Raw genomic sequence first — 21287 nt, 5'->3', positions numbered from 1 at the left:
ATGATATAACTGGTAAAAGTTGCCAGAATTCCAAGCTGAGGCCAAAACGAATATTAAAACATTCAAATGAATGTTCAAAAATCTGATGAAAGTAGATTATCTCAAAATCATTTAAGTGATTGTATGGAGAGCCTTTTGAACTCTTCTGAATCATAGCAGGCTGGAAACAGTAATCTCGTCCTGAGTTTGGGTGCAGTGCACAATATCATTCCCTAACACAGCAAATGAAGGCTTAGGTGAAGTTGCCCCCCCTCGCGATCAGGCCCTCGCCCCTTGGCAGTGCTGATGTATTGAATGTGAGTACTTTCGCCCATCTCAAGCATTCAGTCAGACTTCTTGATATCTTGAGTAGTGCCTGTCATGCAATGCTGGTGCATTGTATGTGAGTATTCTCACCAATCTTAAGAGGGAAATTTTCACTGTAGCCTCTGTATCTATTCCTTTTTCTATCTATTTGTGTATTTAAATTTATGTATCGACACTTGTAATTGTGATTATCTATATTCCTTCTATGCTTAAATATTGGCATATCTTTGTATGCATACGTATCTCTATTTCTGTATTTGTTTGTTTTTATCATACCGTGTAGTAAATAGAAGTGAAACTTGTAATTTTCAGATCTGTAATTAAGTCACTGTTTTGATTATAATAGATTTCATGTAATTATTTTGCTAGATGTTAATTTAGTTTATGATTAGGTCCTGGTAAAGAAATTAATAATTTGACCTACGTTAAATCATAACTCTGTAAAGTATTTCTGTTTGTGATGGATCATCAGAAGTGCATAGGAATAATCTCAAAATTACTAAAGAAACCCAGACCCACTTTTTTTCTTCATTTTTTTAAGCAAATCAGAGTAGATGGTTCTTTGTGTACCTGCAGAATCTGCTGATACTGGTCTAGAAGTAAGATACAAAGCACTGGGGAATTTCTAAATACTTTAATCCCTGCCAACTTTTTTGAAACAGTTTGTGTAGCATATTCCTTCATTTCAGGGTAAGACATCCTTTGTTTTCCTTCTATTTAGGTACCGTAAGTTGGCATTAAAATGGCACCCTGATAAAAATCCAGACAATAAAGAAGAGGCAGAACGGCAATTTAAGCAAGTAGCCGAGGCCTATGAAGTTTTGTCAGATGGTAGGTATTTTAAAAGGTCTCTTGAACTGCAGTTCTCTAGTCTGGTAATCAGACTGAAAATGCGGAGATATAATGCTTTAAGTGGGTATTGTAACTTTGGTTTAGCATCTGACTCTACTGTCTTTTCAAAACAAGGGGAGAAAGATGCTTGTATATCAGACAGAATAAGCAGAAATTTTGAAATGAAAAAATCAGGATCTCTCTAGATGATTAACCAAATGAGTTTCCTTCTAGACACTGAAATCTTGTCTGCCAGGTCCTCTTCAGAAATTCCTGAAGAGGTACCTGTGAATACCATGATTAATTTTCTTTTGGGAGGTAAAACCAATGTTGCCATTGGTATAGGGGAATTACTGTTGTTATCCAGTAAAAAACAGGCCTGACAGGCGCTGGAGTATCTGCTGCTGGGGCTGCTGATTCTAGTCCTTGTTACAGTAAACTAGTCTTCACAAAGCCCAAGCATACTGTAAACCTTGCTGAAAATTTGGATTTTGGTGTTTGGGTGAATTCTGTAAATCCATTCATCTGTGATATTGAGGAGAGTGTTTATATTTTGAATTGTTCTGAAACAGTTGCTTTGCCTAACCCATGTGATGCAGAAATTCACCTTACAGTTCACCCTTATGTTTTTGTTTGGAAAGTATCATTAACTTCTGTTGGTGTTTTGGCAAAAGCAGTCTGAATCATAACAAAGTGATTGTCCCCTGTAATTGACTGCAGCTGTCTGTGTGCTATTTCTGAAGTGTCCTTGATTTCACCTGAGACCAGCATGGGAAAGCTATATTTAAAGCTCTAGCAGCAACTAAATTACCTTTCAGAATTTCGGCTGGTTTATAGAGCTGTGGTCTTGTACACGCTGTTTCTTCAGTCAGTTTTGATAATTAATTGACATGAGAGAAGCAGAGCTTAATTTATGGGCAGTTCGTTGTATACTTGTCTTCTGGAGTAATTTAACCTTCTCACTAAGTTTTTTGAGCAAGATAAAAATAGGATACTGGTCTGGTTGTTAACACAGATATTAAGTTCTTTGGAAGCAGTACATTGCTAGAATTTTAGAATATCTTCTAAAATTGCTGCCTGATTTTGGATCTAGTTCAGCTCCTAAGTTACTGGTGTTTTAACCATTTGTGCAGCACAGGTATCTGAATCCTGAGCCCTGTGGTTAAAAGGCAGTCAACTGTCCTACAGACTTAATGAGATTTTCTGACACCATTACAGGCTTGAATGAAGACAAATTTTTGGCAGAAGAATAGTTTTGTAAGGGGTTACATAAGCAAAGAACATTGAAATTGGACGATCATAGAACACACTTCCCTTGTGGTTTCAAGAACGTTATATTTTTCAAGATGAACTTCGGGCTTTGTGAGCCCTCAGGTCTTCCTCGCTGTTCCCTGCTCCTTCTGACAGTTTGTCTACCTTACTGCTTTGGTCATTTTTCAGATTAACCTCCTTTCAGCAGCTGTTTGAGGTAACTGCATGTTCTTCCAGTGATGTTATTTAAATGCAAAAACATCTTTCACTGAAGAGATTCCAGTGGGAATAGCGTGTTAAAGAGTCTAAGATAGATTCCCTGACTGGCTTCTGGCTGATGCCTCCATGCCAATACAAGCAAAATAAGCTGGCTCTCCATCTCCTTAAGCTCTTCAGGTTCCCTTCCTGTACCAACAGTGCAGACTGATCTTATGTAGTAGTGTAGTGTTCATTTTCCTCCCCTTTCTCGTGGATACAGGACAGCTAGTCTGCAGTGAAATTAAGAGCCATTCCTTGTCTTCTATAGTAATAGCTAGAAGCAGTTTGAGTCAAATCCTTCAATGGCATTTTCTTAACATCACTTTTTTCCCCTTTATTAAACTAGGAGTGATTGTAATTAATTTGAGGGGTTTTGCAGTCACTCATGCAGAAGCTTTCCTTCCCTTGTCAAGACTGTCACAAAATGCTTGGTCTTGTGTAGTAAAAGGAAAAGAGACAGTTGTTATGATTTGCAATAAGAAAAATTTTGATTGAGTAGAAGGAAGACAATGCTTACAATTGAGAATGCTTGAGCACTGGAACTGTTTTCCAGAGAGCCTGTGGAATTGTCTTTTCTTGGAGATTGATGACATCAGGGCTTTATCCAGGCAAGTTTTCACCAGCTTTGAGATTAGACTTGTTTGGAGGAGAAAGTTGAATTCCAGAGGGCCGTTACAATCGAAAGCTTGCAGTAATCTGTTTAAAGGCAAACTGTCTTGTGAAGTTTGTCCTTGTACCAGAATTTTGTTCTTTTACAACAGGGCCTGAGCTTCTACAACTAAATGGTAATAAGTCTGAAGTTTAGTACCTGTTCTTTCAGCACCTAAACTGCTTTGGCAATCCTCAACAACCAGTTACATGCCTGAACTTTCTTAAATAAACTAGCTTTGAGAGGATGTTTAGCTGAGAATACCAGTTAAATTGTGTTGGTTTTTTTTTTTTACATTCAATGTGCTTATTTACTGACATGATTTACAAATTCTCCTTGTAGCTACAAAACGTGACATCTATGACAGATATGGAAAAGAAGGCTTAATAAATGGAGGCGGAGGTATGTTGAAATGCTTTCTCTGTTCTGATGGAAAGCAGTTTTCTGCAGCTTTCTTTTTAAGACAGGAATCTGGAAATGCTTATGCTAAGGCCTAAAACGCAATCTTCTGAAAATTGAAATTACAACTGTTTTTACAATTTTTCTGGTTGCTGGAACTGTTACCTGGAAACAGAGAAAAGAGAATTAATTATAAAAGGTGTTATGTATACTTAGAGTGATACCTGAAAGGGAAAGAGAAATTTTAGGAATTTGATGCATTTATATTTTTAAATTATTAAAATACTATGTAGTCCTCGGCTTTCTTGTTAGTCAGAATGTATGAGGGTAAATGAAGTTTCACTTCTTTTTGCAGGTGGAAATAATCTTGACAGCCAGTTCGAGTTTGGATTTACATTCCGTAACCCAGAAGATGTCTTTAGGGAGTTTTTTGGTGGAAGGGACCCCTTTTCATTTGATTTCTTTGGTAAGTAATCCAGTGGGTTTGGTCATATGTATCTAAAAATTTACTCTTAGAAAACAAACATAGTTAATGCAGCTTCTGTTACTATTAGATAGCTTTGAAAACTGGAGGTAAACAATTTGTATTTTATATTGTATTTAAAATGTTTGCTTCTACCTGTTTCTTCTTGGTTGATTTGATAGTACAGAACAGGTATGCCTTACAAGTTCATGTTTTGTTGGAAGGCCTGTGTCCTGGTTTTAGCTGGGGTAGAGTTTATTGTCTTTGTGGTAGCTGATGTGTGCACTGTGTTTTGGATTTGGGATGAAAATAATGTTGATAACACTGAAGTTTCTTGTTGTTGACAAGCAGTCAAGGACTTCTCAGCTTCGGGGAGCTGGGAGGTGAAACAGTCAGAACAGCTGACCCAAACTGCCCAAGGGGATACTCGTATGAAGTCATGCTTAGTCTGTAGACTAGGGTAGTTGATGGGAGCCAGTGATGGCTGCTCAGTGAAGGGCAGGGCATCAGTCACTGGGTGGTAGGCAGTTGTATTGTGCATCACTAGTTCTGTATATTCTATTCCTCTTTCTACCTTTTGCTGTCCTATTAAACTGTCTTTGTCAACCCACGAGTTCCACTTTTATCCATTCTCCTGCCTATTCCACTGGGTAGGAGGGGTGTGACTGAGCAGTTCTGTGGTGTTTAGTTGCTGGCTGGGGTTAAACCATGCCAGCCAGGTTTAAAAAAGCTATAAAATGGCTGCCATGTCTTCCTAGGTTGGAAGGAACTAACATTCAACAGAAAAGGTATATACTGGAATTCCCTCTCAAGAATTTGAGTGACTGAACTTAGTCTGTTCAGTTTGATCTGTCTTGACCTTTAAGTATTTAATGTAGCCTTTAGAGCTTCTGAACTGGACAGGTTACCTGTAACTGCTACAGTATAGCTCTCAGTATGAACTCATATCATCACAGGAATAATTTTCTTGCATGAAAATAGGAATAGCTGCATACATGCTCTAGACATTCTCCCATATTCCTGTCCCATGTTTGCTTGGGAGGATGGAGCCCCTGAGGGCTCAGACAACTTCAGTAGTTCTTGAAGCTTCATTGAGTAAAACGAAGCAATATGTGATAAAGTTGTCAATGTATTCACCATAGTGCTGATGTTCTTTTGGCTTGTGATGTTGCTTGCTCTACTGTATTTGAAGGTCTTTTCAGAGGTGCTGGAGTTCTTACTCAATCTGTGTATGTTCCACTGTATAAAACTTTGCTGACCTGTATAAAGTGGAACAGTTCCTGTGCTCAGTACTTAATTACAGAAAGTAAAAAGTCCCATATTATAAACTGCCAGAAGTATACTTGAAAATCAAAGCTGTCCTCCTACTCAGTGCCTTGATATTGATTAATTTCTACAATAATGTATGTAGATGTTTTAATATTTTTGAAGGTAGTTTTTTATCTTTGCTGGCAGCATTAAGAGGCTAATTCAGCTCAGATTTTAATTATATCTTTTGGGTTTGCTATTCAGGGATCATCAGTTGTTGGATGACTAACGAAGGATTAGAAAAGGGCTTAAATGGCTAGAGGTTGATTTCAGTAGAAGCTTATTTGATGAATGAGATGAGAAGCTAGAGGAAGAATCTGGTAGAAGATAAGCAGCAGAACTTGAGCAATTAGATCCAATGGGAAATTAGCAGAAGTAGTAGAGGGTAGATTGGAGGAATCATCTAGCAAAATACTAAATGGGTGAAACAGTGGATGAACTAGGAAGATGGAACCCCTGTGCCTGCAGCAGCAGAAGAATCAGGGAATACTAGACAAGGATTTCGGTTTAGATGAAGTGAGATCTTGGGACTAGTTAGACCACATCTGCGTACTGTGTCCAGTTCTGGGCTCCCAGGTGCTAGAGGCAGAACTACTGGGTAGAGTCCAGTGAAGAGCCACAAAAACAAATAAGAGGTTGAAGCATCTCTCATATGAGGAACAGGCTGAGAGTGCTGGAGCTGTTCAATATAGGGAAAGCTCAGAATGGGGTCTCATCAGTATAACTAAATATGTGAAGAGAGAGTGTAAAGAAGATGGAGCCAGGCTATTATCAGTAGTTCCCAGTAGTAGGCTGAGAGGCAGTAGGCACAAACAAAAGCTTATGAGGTTCTGCGTGAATGTAAGGGAACGCTTTTCTACTGTGAAGGTGACTGAACATTGGAGCACATTGCCTAGAGAGGTTATGGAGTCTCCATGTTTGGAGATATTTAGAAGCTTCCTGGACATGGTCCTGGGCAATTGCTCTAGAATAGCACTTCTTGAGCAGGAGATTGGACCAGATGACCTCCACAGGTCCCTGCCAACCTCAGCCATTCTGTGACTGAGTGGTAGAAAGCCTAGAAAAATCTGAGCAAGATGTTGAGTGGGAAGCTAGTAAGGAGGAGCTCGGAGAGGGTGTTCAGCTCTCTTGTTTATTTTTAAATTGAAGATATTTAAAATAGTTGACCTCAATCAAATATCTTTAACTAGAGTAAACTGTATCATTCAGGTATATTCTAACTTCTGGGAGAGTGGCATAGAATCTACTTGATGTTAACTGCATTTACTTCATCAGCACCAGCAAAAGCTTTAACTCACTGTCTGTGAGAATGTCGGCGTTTGTGACTAATCTTAAAGCCATGAAGTTAAGTTCTGCAAGTTGAAATCATGGGCTTAAAAAGAACCTGAGGGCTTCCCTTGTGGACTGCTTAGAAGGAAGGCTGTATGACATAATACAGCTTATCAAATGGAGGTACCACTACTGCCAAAGTTTTTCTGGGATATTGAAGCTACTTAGCCTCTCCTGCGTAGAAATAATGATGTATCTTACCCTGGGGAAACAGTGGACTTGTCACCAGCACAGAGATATATTTTCATCAAGTCAGGGTTCCAAAAACATTCTCCCCACTACTCAACACCCCACATTATTTATTTATTCAGAAACAGGCTATATGTTTCATGTTCTGATTAGTATTTATGGTGGATTGGCCTTGGCTGGACTCCAGGTGCCCACCAAAGCTGCTCTATCACTCCCCTCCTCAGCTGGGCAGGGTAGAGGAAATTTAACAAAAGGCTTATGGGTCAGGGTAAGTGCAGGGAGAGATCACTCAATGATTATGATCACAGGCACAACACACTTAACTTGGGAAGAAATTAATTTGCCAATCAAATCTGAGTATGGTAATGATAAATAAAAACTAAATATTAAAATGCCTTCCTGTCATTGCTTCCTTCTCAGACTCAGCTTTACCCCCAGCCCTATACCTCTACCTCGAAATGGCCCAGGGAGAGAGGGAATGGGGGTTGTGGTCATCACACATTGTTCCTGCTGCTCCTTCCTCTTTGGGGGAGGATTCCTCATGTTCTTACTCTGCTCTAGCATGGTGTCCCTCTCGCAGTTCTCCATGAACTTCTCCAGTGCAAGTCCTTCCCACAGGCTGCAGTTCTTCACAGACTGCTTCTGTGTGGGTCCCTGCTGGGGTCAAAAGTCCTGCCAGGAGCCTTCTCCAGTGTGGGCTTTCCACAGGGTCACAGCCTCCTTTGGGTATCCACCTGCTCTGTTGTGTGGTTCTCCACAGGCTGCAGGTGGATATCTGCTCCACCATTAGCCTCCATGGGCTTGTCCACTGGCTGCAGGGAAATCTCTGCTCTGGCACCTGAAGCACCTCTTCCCCCTTCTTATAAAGAAAACTTTCTGTAACTGCAATATCAGTGCAACACAGCTCTTTGTCTCTGGAGTTGTATCTCTCATGTTCTCTCTTCTTTCTCTGGCTACAGTGGGTGGTGTGCAGGTTTTTTTTTTTCTCCTTCTTAAATACATTATCACAGAGGTGCTATGGCTGTTGCTGGTGAGCTTGACCTTGGCCAGCAGCAGGTCCATCTTGCAGGCGGCTGTTACTGGCTCTGTTGGATGTAGGGGGAAGCTTCTAGCAACTTTTAGCAGCTTCTCACAGAAACCATTCCTGTAGTGCCCCCGCTACCAAAATCTTGCTGTGCAAACCCAACACACTGTCATTGTCAGCTTTAAAATGTTGACCAACGTGGCACAGGCTCCTCTTCTTGCGCAGTAAGGTTCTGGCACTGTCAGCAGTGTTATGTATACTCCACTTGATGAGAACTGACTGTTTCAAAGCTGCCTACCCTTCATGGGATCGTTGCAGTGACAGAGACCAGAGTCTTAAAACCCATGTTCAACTCTGGATTTTGAGTAAAAAGCTCTTGTAGTTTTTCCAGTCAGAAGGCTTCAAGATGAGCACCTCTTAGGTTTTTTTTTTTATTTTTTTTGGGTCTTTAAGCTGTTTAAGATATTCTCTAACATGGAAAGGTGTAACTCAAACTAGTTTTTTCACAGCTTTCTATAAAAAGTGTTTGCAACGGTCTTTGTGATAGTTCTGTGAATGTTTAAGGTAGTAAAATGTGAAAATATGAGTGCTTTCAGTTGAATGTAGTGCATTTAATAATGCCAAAAGTAAGCAGTACAATGATAACGTGTAACCTGAACATTTGCATTGGTGAACAAGAGCCCTTGTAGTTTCTACTTTGTTGAATCACTGGTGGGACAGCTTTTGTCCTGAAGAATAAGGGAATCTTATCTTCAAAAAATGAGGAGTTTTAAACTTGTTGATGAATTTTCTGTGGAACTAATGATTGTTTTTAAGGAGCTACTTGGGTATAATTGGTTTTATAAACTACTGAATAAGAAGTGAGGTCATGCTTTCTGGAGATGTACACTGCTGGAATCAAAGATGAACTTGGGTAAATACTTCGAAATGTTTACACCTTTTATACAGTTCGAAGTTTACACCTTTTATACAGTTTGAAGTACTGTATAGTGCCATGTAGTGAAGCCCACAGACTGCAGGTGGGACTCTCTATTCTGGTTGCCATTGGATATGTAAAAAATAGCATTCAGATGCATAATCTCTGGAAACTTATGGATGTGAAGAATTTATAGAATTGTGCTGTGAATTCAGTCTGTTAAACTCCACTGAGCTGTGTTGCACTGATATTGCAGTTACAGAAAGTTTTCTTTATAAAAAGAGGCATCTTTGTTCATCTGTAGAGAAGAGGAGGATGTATCAAGACTTCGGTGGTGATTTTTGACTCATGAGTCCCTTTAGATTTTTTGAATGAAAATTTATAATACTGTTGAAGACTGAACACTTCCAAATGGAGTAAAGTTGGTGTTACGTAGTGTTTGTTGCACTGGAATTAGCTCAGGCAGTCACAGGTTCTCTTTGCTGTTATTGTGGCACATTCTTTTTAAAAATAAGACTGAGACTGGTGTTTTTTTTTAAACTTAGTCTGATACTATGACGGCAAGTTAGCTTTTAACTTCTGAGACACGTGGGCTTGCTTTCTGTGCCACCTTGTTACAGCAGAGTCTGCTTTCTCCTAGTGAGCTCTCCCACTGATAGTTTTCAATATCTTTGACATATGGATGGATGATAATCCCTATAATGGGAAGAAAAGGTGATGCTTCCTGTGCAGTACTACACTTTGGATTGCAAAGTACTGCCTTGGAACATCAGTGTCTGGGGAGCTGCTGGTTAATTCAGTAGTGTACCATATACGTCTTCCATTCTTTGAGTGTCCTTTGACATTAAAACTGTCTACTCTGAATATAGGGATTGATTTCCCATTTTAGTAAAATTCAACTATATCCTGCTCAAATTATATATGGAGCTTGACTTGATCTGGTTTGTGTTCTGTGTAGTGTTTTGTTCGTGTTTTGCTTGTGAACTTTTCAAGGACATTCTTCTGTTGTGTTTTAGCAGCTCATAGTGAGGGAAAGGATCCTAATGTTACCTCTTGTAACAGAGGTGTACTCACTAATTTAAAGACTGCTGCTTCAAGCATTGTGAGGAAGAGAAACTGATGTATTTTGGTGTAGGGAAAAAATGCTTGATTAAGATTCTGGACATTAAAGAATTGACTTAGTTTTGGTTTGGAGGCTTTTCAGATTTTCACTTCAAGAATGGGTTATGTGCAGGAATGGATTATGTGGGAGGAATTGTATTGGAAGATGAAATGGATGTCACAAGATGGTAACATTATTCAGGCTATTTAGTAGTTCAAACAACTCCTTAAGTAGTTAAGTCATCTTCTATACACATTGAGCTTCACATGCATCTAGTGACATTTGAAATGCCTTAGAGTATCTGATCTGCCCAAGTAATTTCTGTATGGGCTGGAAAGTACAATTTGGGAAGTACATCAGACTAGTATCCTATGGCAGCAGTGTCTGGAAGCTAGACGGGATGTTTCATAGCATTTCAAATGGCTTTAGATGCCTGTATGTCTAGCTAAATGAACGCCACAAGGAATCATGCTTTTCTTTGTGGCAGAATGTGTTAATAATGTGATGCAGATGGTTGCCTTTTCTAGACTTGATGTCCAAGAGACTGTTTGTGGAGTCTTTTCCCACGTAGATTATACTCTTGACAGTTTTGCTATAGTTCGTGAACACTTTAGTATTCTCATTGTACCTTCTGAGATGGTATCTGATAAATGCCTTAAATGTTTTCCTTTGATTGTAGAACTAGAATTCAGGATGTATTTTAATCTAAATTTAATAGCACGTGATGCATATAAACCCATATGCATTCTTTGTTTTCCCTGGAGAATTCTGGTTACCTGGTTTATATGATATTTAAAAATCTATACTCTTGGAAACCAAAGATAAAGTTAAATTCAACATCTTTATATGGCTAGCTAGATACAAATATTGGTCACAGAACATCAAGTAGCTAGTTATATGGTATGTAGTTTACTTTCATCAAACAGAATTACTGCAGATTGACTAATAATATCAATTACATAAAGTGAAGGAGTAGTATTCTGGAAGAGTAGAGTGATTTACTTTAAGCATCTAGGCTAAAGAGTCTTCATTTGTCAGGAAAGAGGAAAAACCTATGTGTAGTAAAGATGGTAAACTGTTTTATGTGATCGGTGGCTTAGGAATGGGATAGTTTCATCAACCTTTTCATCAAGCACAGAAAGTTGTCTTGCTGGGTCAAAAGGTTTGCATAAGAGTCAGATAGTTTTAATCCACATGTAATGTAATTTCTGATAATTATGATGTGTAAGTGTTCTAATGCAAAATGTACTTGTTAGTCAAATGGGTTCTTAAAATCAAACATGAAGGAGACTTTCAATTAAAGATGTCTTCCTCAACAATGTCCTCTTTCTAATTAATCTTTTTGTTGACATAAATTTGCAACTTTCAGTATTTATGAAGTGCTCACAGATTTGCTTGTGCATTCATTGCTTTGGTATGAATATGCATGATTGTATTTTGTGGGCACCAGTTTTAGATCATAATTATGTACTGAGTGGTCCAAATCTCACTGCTATTGATTTTTGAGTAGCTCAGTAGGTTCAAAGGTCTTTGAAACACAGGAATTCTCACCTTTAGAGCATTATCAAACAGGAACAGATGGAACTAATGCTGTAGCTCTGTGAGTAGCTAAAATAATATACAGCTTCTGCTGTTGCAAGGGAAGAGGCCTTGCTCCAATATCGCATTAGATGCATTGAGAAGATGGTTGAGGAGGTTTGAGCTAAAGACAAAGTTTGTCTTGGGCATCTGGGTCTTAGTCCTTGAGAAAATAAGGGTTTTGTGTGTTTTTTTTTTTTTCTCCCTCTTTCTCGGATAGTGAGCTGGTTAAATTATTCAGAGGAAAAATCATGAGCAAAGCAGAAGGAGAGCAGGTCATACAATGGTAGTGGAACATTCCTTCACTTTTTAAGGTATATCTGAACATTTGGGCAGCACTTTGATAAGTATGAAATGTCAATTAGAGTGACACATGCCATAATTGAGCATCTAGGTAATTGTAGTGTAGATGGCGTTCAAAGGTAGTGTTTTAAATCTCCTTTTCCTAGGAAATTCCAATCCCGGGATCTCTCCTATAGATTACCTACTGGTAAATCTTCTTAAGTAGGACAAATGTCTGTTTGAGATGTAATCTGTGGAAGTGAGCAGTTATAAAGGAAAACATTCTGAACCACTCTGGGCAGGTAAATCAGTGCTTGCAACAGCATTGTAGTGTCTCTTGTGGGCAAGTGGCATCAACAGTACACTTATTTTGTAGTTAAGGATGAAAATATTTCGTGAAAGTGCTTATATGTCTCTCTGGCGTGTGCAGTTCTGATATGCTTTACTGTGCCTGGGTACACTCCAGAGCTGGAGCCTGAGGTTGTGTTTTTACTGCAAATCTGCATCTTTGAAACTTTCAAATAGGCAACAAGATAGAAATACCACAAGGGTTTGATTTTATTGGATGTATTGTACCTATAGCTCATTGCATAAATGCATTATTCAGACTGGCATTTCAGAATGTCTTCTGTTGTGATCAATAACTGTATGATTTGGATATAAAGAAATGATGGCAGACAGGCAGCCTGTACTGCCTTTACTTACTGAAACATCACAGACTGTAGTACTCAGTGCTGCTGAGTCTGCTTTCTTCTGCGGGGACTGAACAGCCTTTCAGTGCTCTTCTGCTCAGTGTGTTGCAGCTACAGTGTCATCCTCCTGCATCTGCAGTACAGTGTTCAGCTTTTCCTCAGTGTCATGTTTTGGCAGAGACAGTAGCGTGGCTCTGATTGCAAAGAATAAAGGACAGAGTTGACAGGGTGGGGAAGTTATCCAGTGAGTAGTGACTGAACAGTGATCATGTTTTCACAGGCTAACGTTCTTGTGCATACTGTCCCTATAGGGTTATCAAATCTCTGGCTGCAGCAGTGCGTGCATGTGAGAACGCTTGCTGACAGTGCACAATTTATCTCAACGCTTCATTTTTTGGAGGTGAATGATGGCATTGCACCGGAATGTGCCTAATGCTATAATCGGGGATAGCGTTGTTCTATGGCTGAAAGCATCTTCTTTTGCTGCTTTTGACTGTTGGGCACTTTTTCCTTCTGTCTTCTTTGTAACCAGCACCGTGAACTCTCAACAAAGAATTGATGTGGCTGAACTTCCTTTCACCTAGAGATTCTCTGTTCAGCTGATCAGTTACTGATCTGGTTCCTTAGCAGCTGCCAGGGTACAACTGTCATGATAGCAGTGACAGCTATAGGAAATGTGGCACTTCTAATTTACAGTGTACTGTGGTGATTTCAGCTAGTGCCTTAGATTCATTTAATGAATTTAATGAAATGTAACTGAATTGCGGACTGCTTCAAATGCAGAAATTCTGAGGTTTACCTTCTTTCTTCCCTTACCCTATTGTACGGTGCTTTCCTGCCCATGTTCTTTCAGATAAACCAGCCTTGCTCGTATTGAGTTAGATGAGCTCATGGATTCAACAGAAGACTGACAATACAAATGCTCAGTGTTTTCTTTTGGATCAATGAATTAATGTAACTTGTCTTTCAGTTCTGTGATCAAAAGGCAGGAAAGAAGAGTGATTACATCTTTTAAGTGATCTTCAGTGTTTGTATTGTATTGCTGAAAATCAGAAAATCCTGTTTCTGTGTTATAGGTGAGGACTTCTTTGGGGAGGATGAGGCATCATGACGTACCTCATTTTGAACTGCAGAGAGATAGGCAGTTTAGTTGTTACTATTTGATTTTTGAGATGAAAGTCCATCTTTGTGACTACAGAAAAGCAAGGTGTTTCATGGTGCGTAGTGAGCTGGTTTACCCAGAGGAACGAGACAATTGCTGCATTTGAATTAGCAAAGACTTTTCTAAATAAATTCTTTTGGAAACATGAGCTCTAACGTCATTATTTTTAGGTGGGTTTGTTAGCATGCAGTCTTTTGTGTTCCTGGAGGTTTTGTGTTCCTACCTTCACATTAAGTTTTAGGCTCCTGTAACTGCAGTCTTCTGTCGTAGTAACAGCCTGAAGTCCTTCATTGTGTCTCTTTTTTTGGTAACAGGTTCTTTGCTTAAGCATTTGCTTCTTCCCCAAAAAGCTTCGTGTCATCTCCTGTCATTGATGGACTGGAAGTCTGTCTCACGGGCTTCCTCGAAATTCCTTACCTTTTGTTCTCTCTTAATCTTTGCTGTTTTGACAGCACCACAAGTTCCATGTCAGAAGTGTGCTCCAACATTTCTGTTGAAACTAAATCTGATACTGCGCCCTCCCATAAGCTTCTGGTAATACCCAGATTAGACTAAATGCTGGATTTATCTCCAAACAGGAGATAAATACTTGTGCTCTGAGGTAACACTGGTCTGGCATTTTGGTTTTCTGAACCTTTTACGTTGTATAGTATTTATATAGTATGTTACTTTTCTTGGAAAGGCCTTCACTTGTGGGAGTTTTACTGCTTAGTTCTGTTGATGTGTTATGCTCCTAACATACAATAAGAAAATGACATAGTTTGCAAGTTGCAACAAAATCATAATCTTAAGAGTCCTTTAAAAACCCCAACACTCTGGTATCGTGATATGTGCTGCATTTGGACTATTTGGAAAGAGCCATCTATGTGAAAAGGTTCTCATGCGTGGAAAGGTTGTGCTAAATCGCAAAAATAGACCTACCAGGCTGAAATGTTTTAGTTTGCTGAGTGGTACTATTAATCATCGTGATTCAGGGACAGAAAGCATAAACATGGTCAGAGTAGTTGTGAGGTTGCTATATTAATGTGTATTTGATGGTGGATACAGCAAATGATAATGGAGAGGTCTCCTGTTGCCTTCTGTCCTCAGTGTTTTTGGTGTTATTTTTTCGCTGTATGCTGTACCTCCACGGCTGTCAGGATAGTAAGAAATACTCGCTCGGGAAAGTCCTACCTGTTTTCCTGTCTCTGCATAATCCATCTTGCTGAGCATTCTGCAGTCCACTGCAGAAGAGTGACTTGAATATCTTATTTACTGGAGAGAATTACTGGAAAAGCAGTGGGGGGTTATTGGCAGGGCTGCTGTCAGAAACATTTGCTAACATGCAGTGCTGGCTCTTTCTTTGGTGTGTAGGGTTTCCAGAGGCTAATAAGGATGTCCAAGACTTGGTTAGGTTTTTTTGTAGCTAGGAGTAGGCAATAATCCATTTAGAAGCTGTCCTGATAGCAGGCATCTCTGGGACATTCTGTGATCCTCCCTTAAAAGCCGTTGCGTTTCTGCTGGAGTTGTGTTGAGGGGGAGAGATCCACATACACAGTGGAGGATTAAAAACTCAAAGCTTACATGATAGGTTGTTTTGTTTTTATTTGAACTCCAGGTAACAAGGAAAATTGGATTATAAATAGAAAGCTTAACAGTGGGAGTAATATAATCGTTTGTACACGTGAGTGAATGACCTTCATAACTAACTTATGAGTCATTCCAGTGAGAATAAATTGGACTACAAAACAATTAACGGCAGTGGTTTCGCTTGCTAGCTGATATGTTAGTTTGGAAAAAAAAATAACTTATTCAACATGGGTATAGTGCTTGTTTTGGAAATTTTGGTGATGGGATCCCATATTCCCATGCCCAAGAGCGGGTTTTAATGTATGTTGTTTTAAAACTAATTACAGATCGTCTTTATATTGAAGAAAAGTCATTCTATATTAAAAAAAGCCCAAAACAAAAAGGCGCCCGAGGAAGAAGACAAATCTTATCACTTGCTTGTCTGATGCATGTAAGATAAAAGTTCAGTGCTGCCATGTTTTCTTCAAGAACTGTGGAAGCTAGGGGAAGGATAGGGATATTCTTGTTGTTCTTGGCGTTTTATGGCTTTGCTGATGGGATTATGTTTCAAATCTGAGAGACTGTCTTGTTCATCGTCAGTACAGTGTGTGGTTTCACTTCTGTTAAGTAATTCTACATCAACCAGATTGTTACTAATATCTTTTTATTATCATATTGATTGCTTTAGGACTCTCTCGTTATCGCATTAAGTTGGTGATTTATAGTGCACCAGCTTGGTTTATTATGGGTACCAGAGATGGAATAAATACTGCATTTCTGACCTTTACTTCATCTGTTTGTAGTTTGGAATAGTCACACAGTTAGGAGAGTCTTTTGTTGCTTTCATGCTACTATTGCTGTTATCACTGGTTTCTGCGTTTTTCAGAAAGAGCTTATTCTAAGCAGTGTTTCAGACTTCTCTTTCAGTATTGAGTCCCCACTTATAAAACTTGGTTAAATTGTTGGTACTGTACAGAACTCATTCTGGGAGAGTTGTGATTGATGAAGAGAGTAGTTGAAGTTCCTAAACTTGTCTGATTTTAATCCAAGTATTACGTTTATTGTACTTTTGTTAGATGATTGCGGTTTGATATGTTGTTCTTCAAGAGAACTTAGTAAAAAGTAGTTTTCAGATAATTCTAGTAATAACTGTTTGTTAGGAGAGCGTGATAAAGTAAATAAGGATTGCTTGTGTAGAGGTGTGGTGTTGTGTCCACGCCTCCCCGACCCTTTATTTTTTTGAAAGAGATTATTGTTTTCCTGATGGGGATAGAACAGCAGCTGTTCTGAATGACCTAACAGTTGTAGTTGAATTTGAAATAGCATTTTATCCCAGACTCCCTTTCTCTGTTTCTCCTCTCTTCTTCCTGCTTTTGGTAGAGAATGAATGCCTCTTCAGGAAGTTGTGTGTAAACCTCCATGCTTTGCTGCCTAAATGTGCATCAGAATACGGGCTTAAAGTACCTCATGTGGCAAGCACTAAAATAAACGCTTTGAACACTTTAAGATTATGAGTCATCAATCCCTGGCTGCTCTTTTTGTATTTCAGTAATTGATAGGTTTTATCTGGAGGTTGCTTTTCAGAGACCTCATCATAAAATCTTGAATAGAAATAAGCTAGAAAGTTCAGGTACCTGTGTGTAATATTAGATGATTTGTTAAATTCGGATTCCAAGAGTACAATTTGTCTGCAGTGCTGCCCTTTATTTTACAGCTTGGAAAAACTTAGTCTGACAGCAGAGAGTTCTGTAGAACAGCTGAAGGATTTGCTTTATGGTGACTTGGTGTATAGAGAATCATGGTTATACATCTGAAGAGTGTCAACTGTGTCAAATGCTAATGGGCTGGACATACTTAACTTCAAATTCAGTTTTTATCATGCTTCCCCTGCATTATGCTGTATGAACATGTGGGAATAATACTGTAGCTCTTGCCACTTCCCTTATAGTGAAAAATTAAAGTGTTTATATTAGGTTTACTTGGTTTTAATACTAAATAGCTAAAATAAGGAAACCAGCTACTTTTTATTATTGTTATTCTTAAGTCCAGGAATGAGACAGAATTGAAGTAGCGCAGGAATTGCCTCTTTAGTGGACTGTTCAGCTCAAGTAGCATCAAACGTTTCAAAGGAAGAATCTTACCTGTAACAGGAAACTTCATTCTTTAATGAAGAATCCCCAGTGATTAAATACAGACTCACTATGTAATATTGATCTCTATTGTTGCTTTCTGTTTTGTAGAAGACCCTTTTGAGGACTTCTTTGGGGGCAGACGGGGTCCAAGGGGAAGCAGAAGCAGAGGTGGTGGATCGCTTTTCTCTGCCTTTGGTGGATTCCCTGCTTTTGGAAGTGGTTTTTCTTCATTTGACACAGGTAAATATCAACATTTAACAAGGAATGCTGTTTTGGTTCACAAAAGTTCTCAATACAATATGTTGATAAATATTTTTTAGAAGTTACCTTCTTCATTCAGAAAATTCTGAAGCCTTATTTATGTATGTTTGTATTTATTTTAGATTAAGCTGCTCTCTAAGGTCTGAATGTAAATAAAGCCATAATTACAGTATTTGTTTTACCTGAACATTCATAAAAAGTAGAGGCCTCTGAGGTGTAGAACTTTGTAATTTTTGTGCTACAGTTTCTCTGTGGCTTTAGAATTATTTTTGTTCTGTTTTCTTTTAGGTGTTGGGGGTGATGGCCTTTTTTTAAGGCCTCAAAAATACCCTGGGAAAATGTGTGCCTAAAACCCATAGTACTACTTAATATCTGTTCTGGGGTGGTCATGTGGGTGCTGATGTCTGTATCTCAGAGGTTGCTGAGAGTTGCTGGTAGTCAGCATCTTTTCAGTATTAGGGCTCTGGATATTATTTAGGATGTTGGTGATAGAAAACTTGTTCACTGCTGACTCAGGACATCCCAACATCTATATTAAAGCAAAACGTCAGACTCATGCTTATTAGATTTACCTTGAGTGGGAAGAATGAGATGGTTGAGTTCAGCAGACAGGTGTAAATGCTTGTCTTCAGGGGAGGTGGTGATGAACATTTTTTTGAATGATGCTGTACTTTGTAATTTGAATTATGGGTGCACATGGGAGAAATTGATGGTGCTGGAACCACGCTTTTATTCTCACACTGGTGTTTAATGCCATAAGTCACTGAGGCTGTGTTGATGCAGCCAAATAAGGATATCTTGAAGCTAGGACAATACTATGAACGGATAGTAAATGTGGACCCCACAGTCATGCAAAAATACATGACAAAAATACATCCCTTCTTTCCCAATAGGTTTTGCTTCATTTGGCTCACTGGGACATGGAGGCCTTACTTCGTTCTCCTCTACGTCATTTGGTGGCAGTGGGATGGGTAACTTCAAATCAGTATCAACCTCAACTAAAATAGTTAATGGCAGAAAAATTACTACCAAGAGGTAAGTGATATAAATGTTTGTGTGAAACTGTGTAGAGATACATAGCTAGAGATACAAGCGTGTAAATACACATAAATATACCAATACCTGTATTTTGCCTTTGTTGTGGTCATCACATTACTTGGATTTCTCTGAATGCTTAAGAAAATAATAGAAAATTTTTGTTGGGTTCTTTGACTCTTCTTGGCGTTGCTGAGTTTACATGAAGCTGTAGTATGGGAGCATGGTGTGTTTTTGTCTAAGCTCTTGATAGTCAAGGAGAGTTCAGATGTTTAAGACGTGCTTTTAGAACTGCCTTGATGAAAAATGAAGGCTACAAATTGTTTGCTGTTTGAAAGGCACCTGGCAATGGAGTTCTTTCAGGCCTTCGGAACCTCCTGTATAGCGATGCATCTTTTATTATGGTCCTTGATTACTGTCTGCCAAGGCAGCTTGAGCTTCTGGAGGAAAAAAGCGCACTTAGTTTCTGTTGATAGTGAAGCTTTTAATATTATGAAACATGAAACAATTTTTCCTGACAGCTGCTCTAGTGTGCAGTGTTTGAGATAAGTTTTTGTGTAAAAAGTCCATATTCTTTTATCTGTTAAGTGAAACATGCAACTGAAACATGTTTTAGAGAAAACATCCGCTTTTTGTTGGAAAGTGCGTTTTCAGGTGTTATACACAGTGTACGTTCTGTACCCTGGAGGTGTTCAAGGCCAGGTTGTCTGGCGGCTTGGGCAGCTGGATCTAGTGAGAAGTGTCCCTGCCCATCGCAGGGGCTTTGGAAGTAGATGATCTTTAAAAGTCCCTTCCAACCCCAACTATTCTATGATTCTGTTTCATGCTTGTGATAGGAAAATCACTACATTTGTGAAACCCAAGTGTTAGTTGGCTATAGAGTAATCTACACGGAACATTATGATCAATAATTGTAGAATAAGTTATAGGAGTACTGAAAAGTAATTCAATGTAATTTCATTGCTTAATACAAATTTACAAAAAAGCAAGGGAACCAGTTTTTGGTTTGTTTTGTAACTTGTGGCTCATACTTCAAAGTGCAAGGTTTTTCTGTGTCCTCTTGTACTGGAGAGATCCTATCATCTTGAGCACTTAAATGTAGCCGTTGTCATCATGTGGTGGTGTGGCCATGATGTATTTCAGTGAGTGTATTCCAGAAAAATTGGAAAGTTGCCTGCTTTTGAGGGAATTGTTGAATTGTTTTTGCAAAAGAAGATAAGGCACTGTTTGCTTTAATATTAAAACAATGAGCTAAATTGGGTATCCTGCTGTCATATCTTTCGTTGCCTTGTAAAGAAGATTGATATCCTGGCAAACTCAGTGAAAATCTCTGAGTAATATTTTGCTTCAGGCAAGAAGCTGTTCCCTCTGTTTTTAATTTGGATATATTCTCTTCAATAAGCCTGGTCTCCGAAAAAAAAATTTATTCATCCATGTGGTTTCCTCATTTGAATCATGAGGGGAGAATTCTCAGATAGCTAAGATGTGGGCATAAATTAGCTGTCTAAATATCATAGAATCATAGAATGGTTTGAATTGGAAGGAACCATAAAGATCATCTGTTTCTGCCATGGACAGGGACACCTCCCACTGCTCAAAGGGCCCATCCAACCTGGCCTTGAACACCTCCAGGGAGGAGGCATCCACAGCTTCCTTGGGCAGCCTGTTCTAGTGTCTCTCCACTGAGATAATTTATCACAGAATCATAGAAGAGATGGCAATCAACTGCTCTAAAAATAATTTAAATATTCCATATTTTCCCATTTCTAAAACGCATTAAAACCTCCAAACCCACAGAGCACTTTAATAATCTTGTCTTCCAATTAGGGACACTTAAATTTTGTCTAGTATGTGCTAGTTGTGAAGTTGGTATACAGGAAGTGTTCAAATAGAGTGCTTCTGTCAAATTAGAAGTGGATTAAAGACTGTCTTGCATGCCTTATATCACACAGGATTGTTACTGGGTCTGTAATAGTTTATGCGTTTAACAAATGGGGCAAGTAGATATTAGTGTGCAGTGTCAGTACAACTGTGACAGCATATGAGGTGACAGCTGTAACTGAACTTCACAAACCAGAGGACTCAAACTTCCAGAAAGCAATTTTCCTGCTATGAATAAGCAGTATCTATGGGGAATGCAGATGGCTACTAGTTAACAGCTTCTGGGCTCTTAGATAGATAAGCTCACCAACCATAGTTGCATTAAGCAGGCAGTGCTCCCTTACAGCTTGTTATCTACAAACCTAGGTCTGATGTGTATATTTTCTAAGTGCTTTGAAGTGGCTAACTTTGTTTTGTCCTACAGAATTGTTGAGAATGGACAAGAGAGAGTAGAAGTTGAAGAAGATGGCCAGTTAAGGTCGCTAACAATAAATGGTAAGGAGCAGCTGCTACGCTTGGATAACAAGTAATTCAACGCACGCATTTAACAGAAATTTTAAGCTATAACAGCCACCATTTGAGGATTGACAGGAACATTTTTTGAAGATTTCAAACGAACTCAACTTTCTGTATAGCGGTACTTAATCTTAAGTAGTATAAATAGCTCACCGAAGCTCGTATTTGTCATAGA

General features: G+C 38.9%; 1 protein-coding gene across 2 annotated transcripts in view; it reads left to right on the top strand.

Annotated features, from left to right (window-relative positions):
• DNAJB6 (DnaJ heat shock protein family (Hsp40) member B6) overlaps positions 1-21287 on the top strand; it is a 67459-nt gene that overhangs the window by 11857 nt on the left and 34315 nt on the right. For both annotated transcript variants that reach the window (XM_054057192.1, XM_054057191.1), the window contains exons 3-8: positions 1028-1137; positions 3638-3697; positions 4050-4160; positions 17528-17659; positions 18574-18715; positions 21021-21091. In XM_054057192.1, the coding sequence (XP_053913167.1) occupies positions 1028-1137; positions 3638-3697; positions 4050-4160; positions 17528-17659; positions 18574-18715; positions 21021-21091 (626 nt within the window). The remainder of the gene's footprint in view (positions 1-1027; positions 1138-3637; positions 3698-4049; positions 4161-17527; positions 17660-18573; positions 18716-21020; positions 21092-21287) is intronic.

Source organism: Cuculus canorus, chromosome 2 (assembly GCF_017976375.1).
Source record: "Cuculus canorus isolate bCucCan1 chromosome 2, bCucCan1.pri, whole genome shotgun sequence".
In the NCBI taxonomy this organism is placed as follows: domain Eukaryota; kingdom Metazoa; phylum Chordata; class Aves; order Cuculiformes; family Cuculidae; genus Cuculus; species Cuculus canorus.
This window is presented reverse-complemented; position numbering and strand designations above follow the sequence as displayed.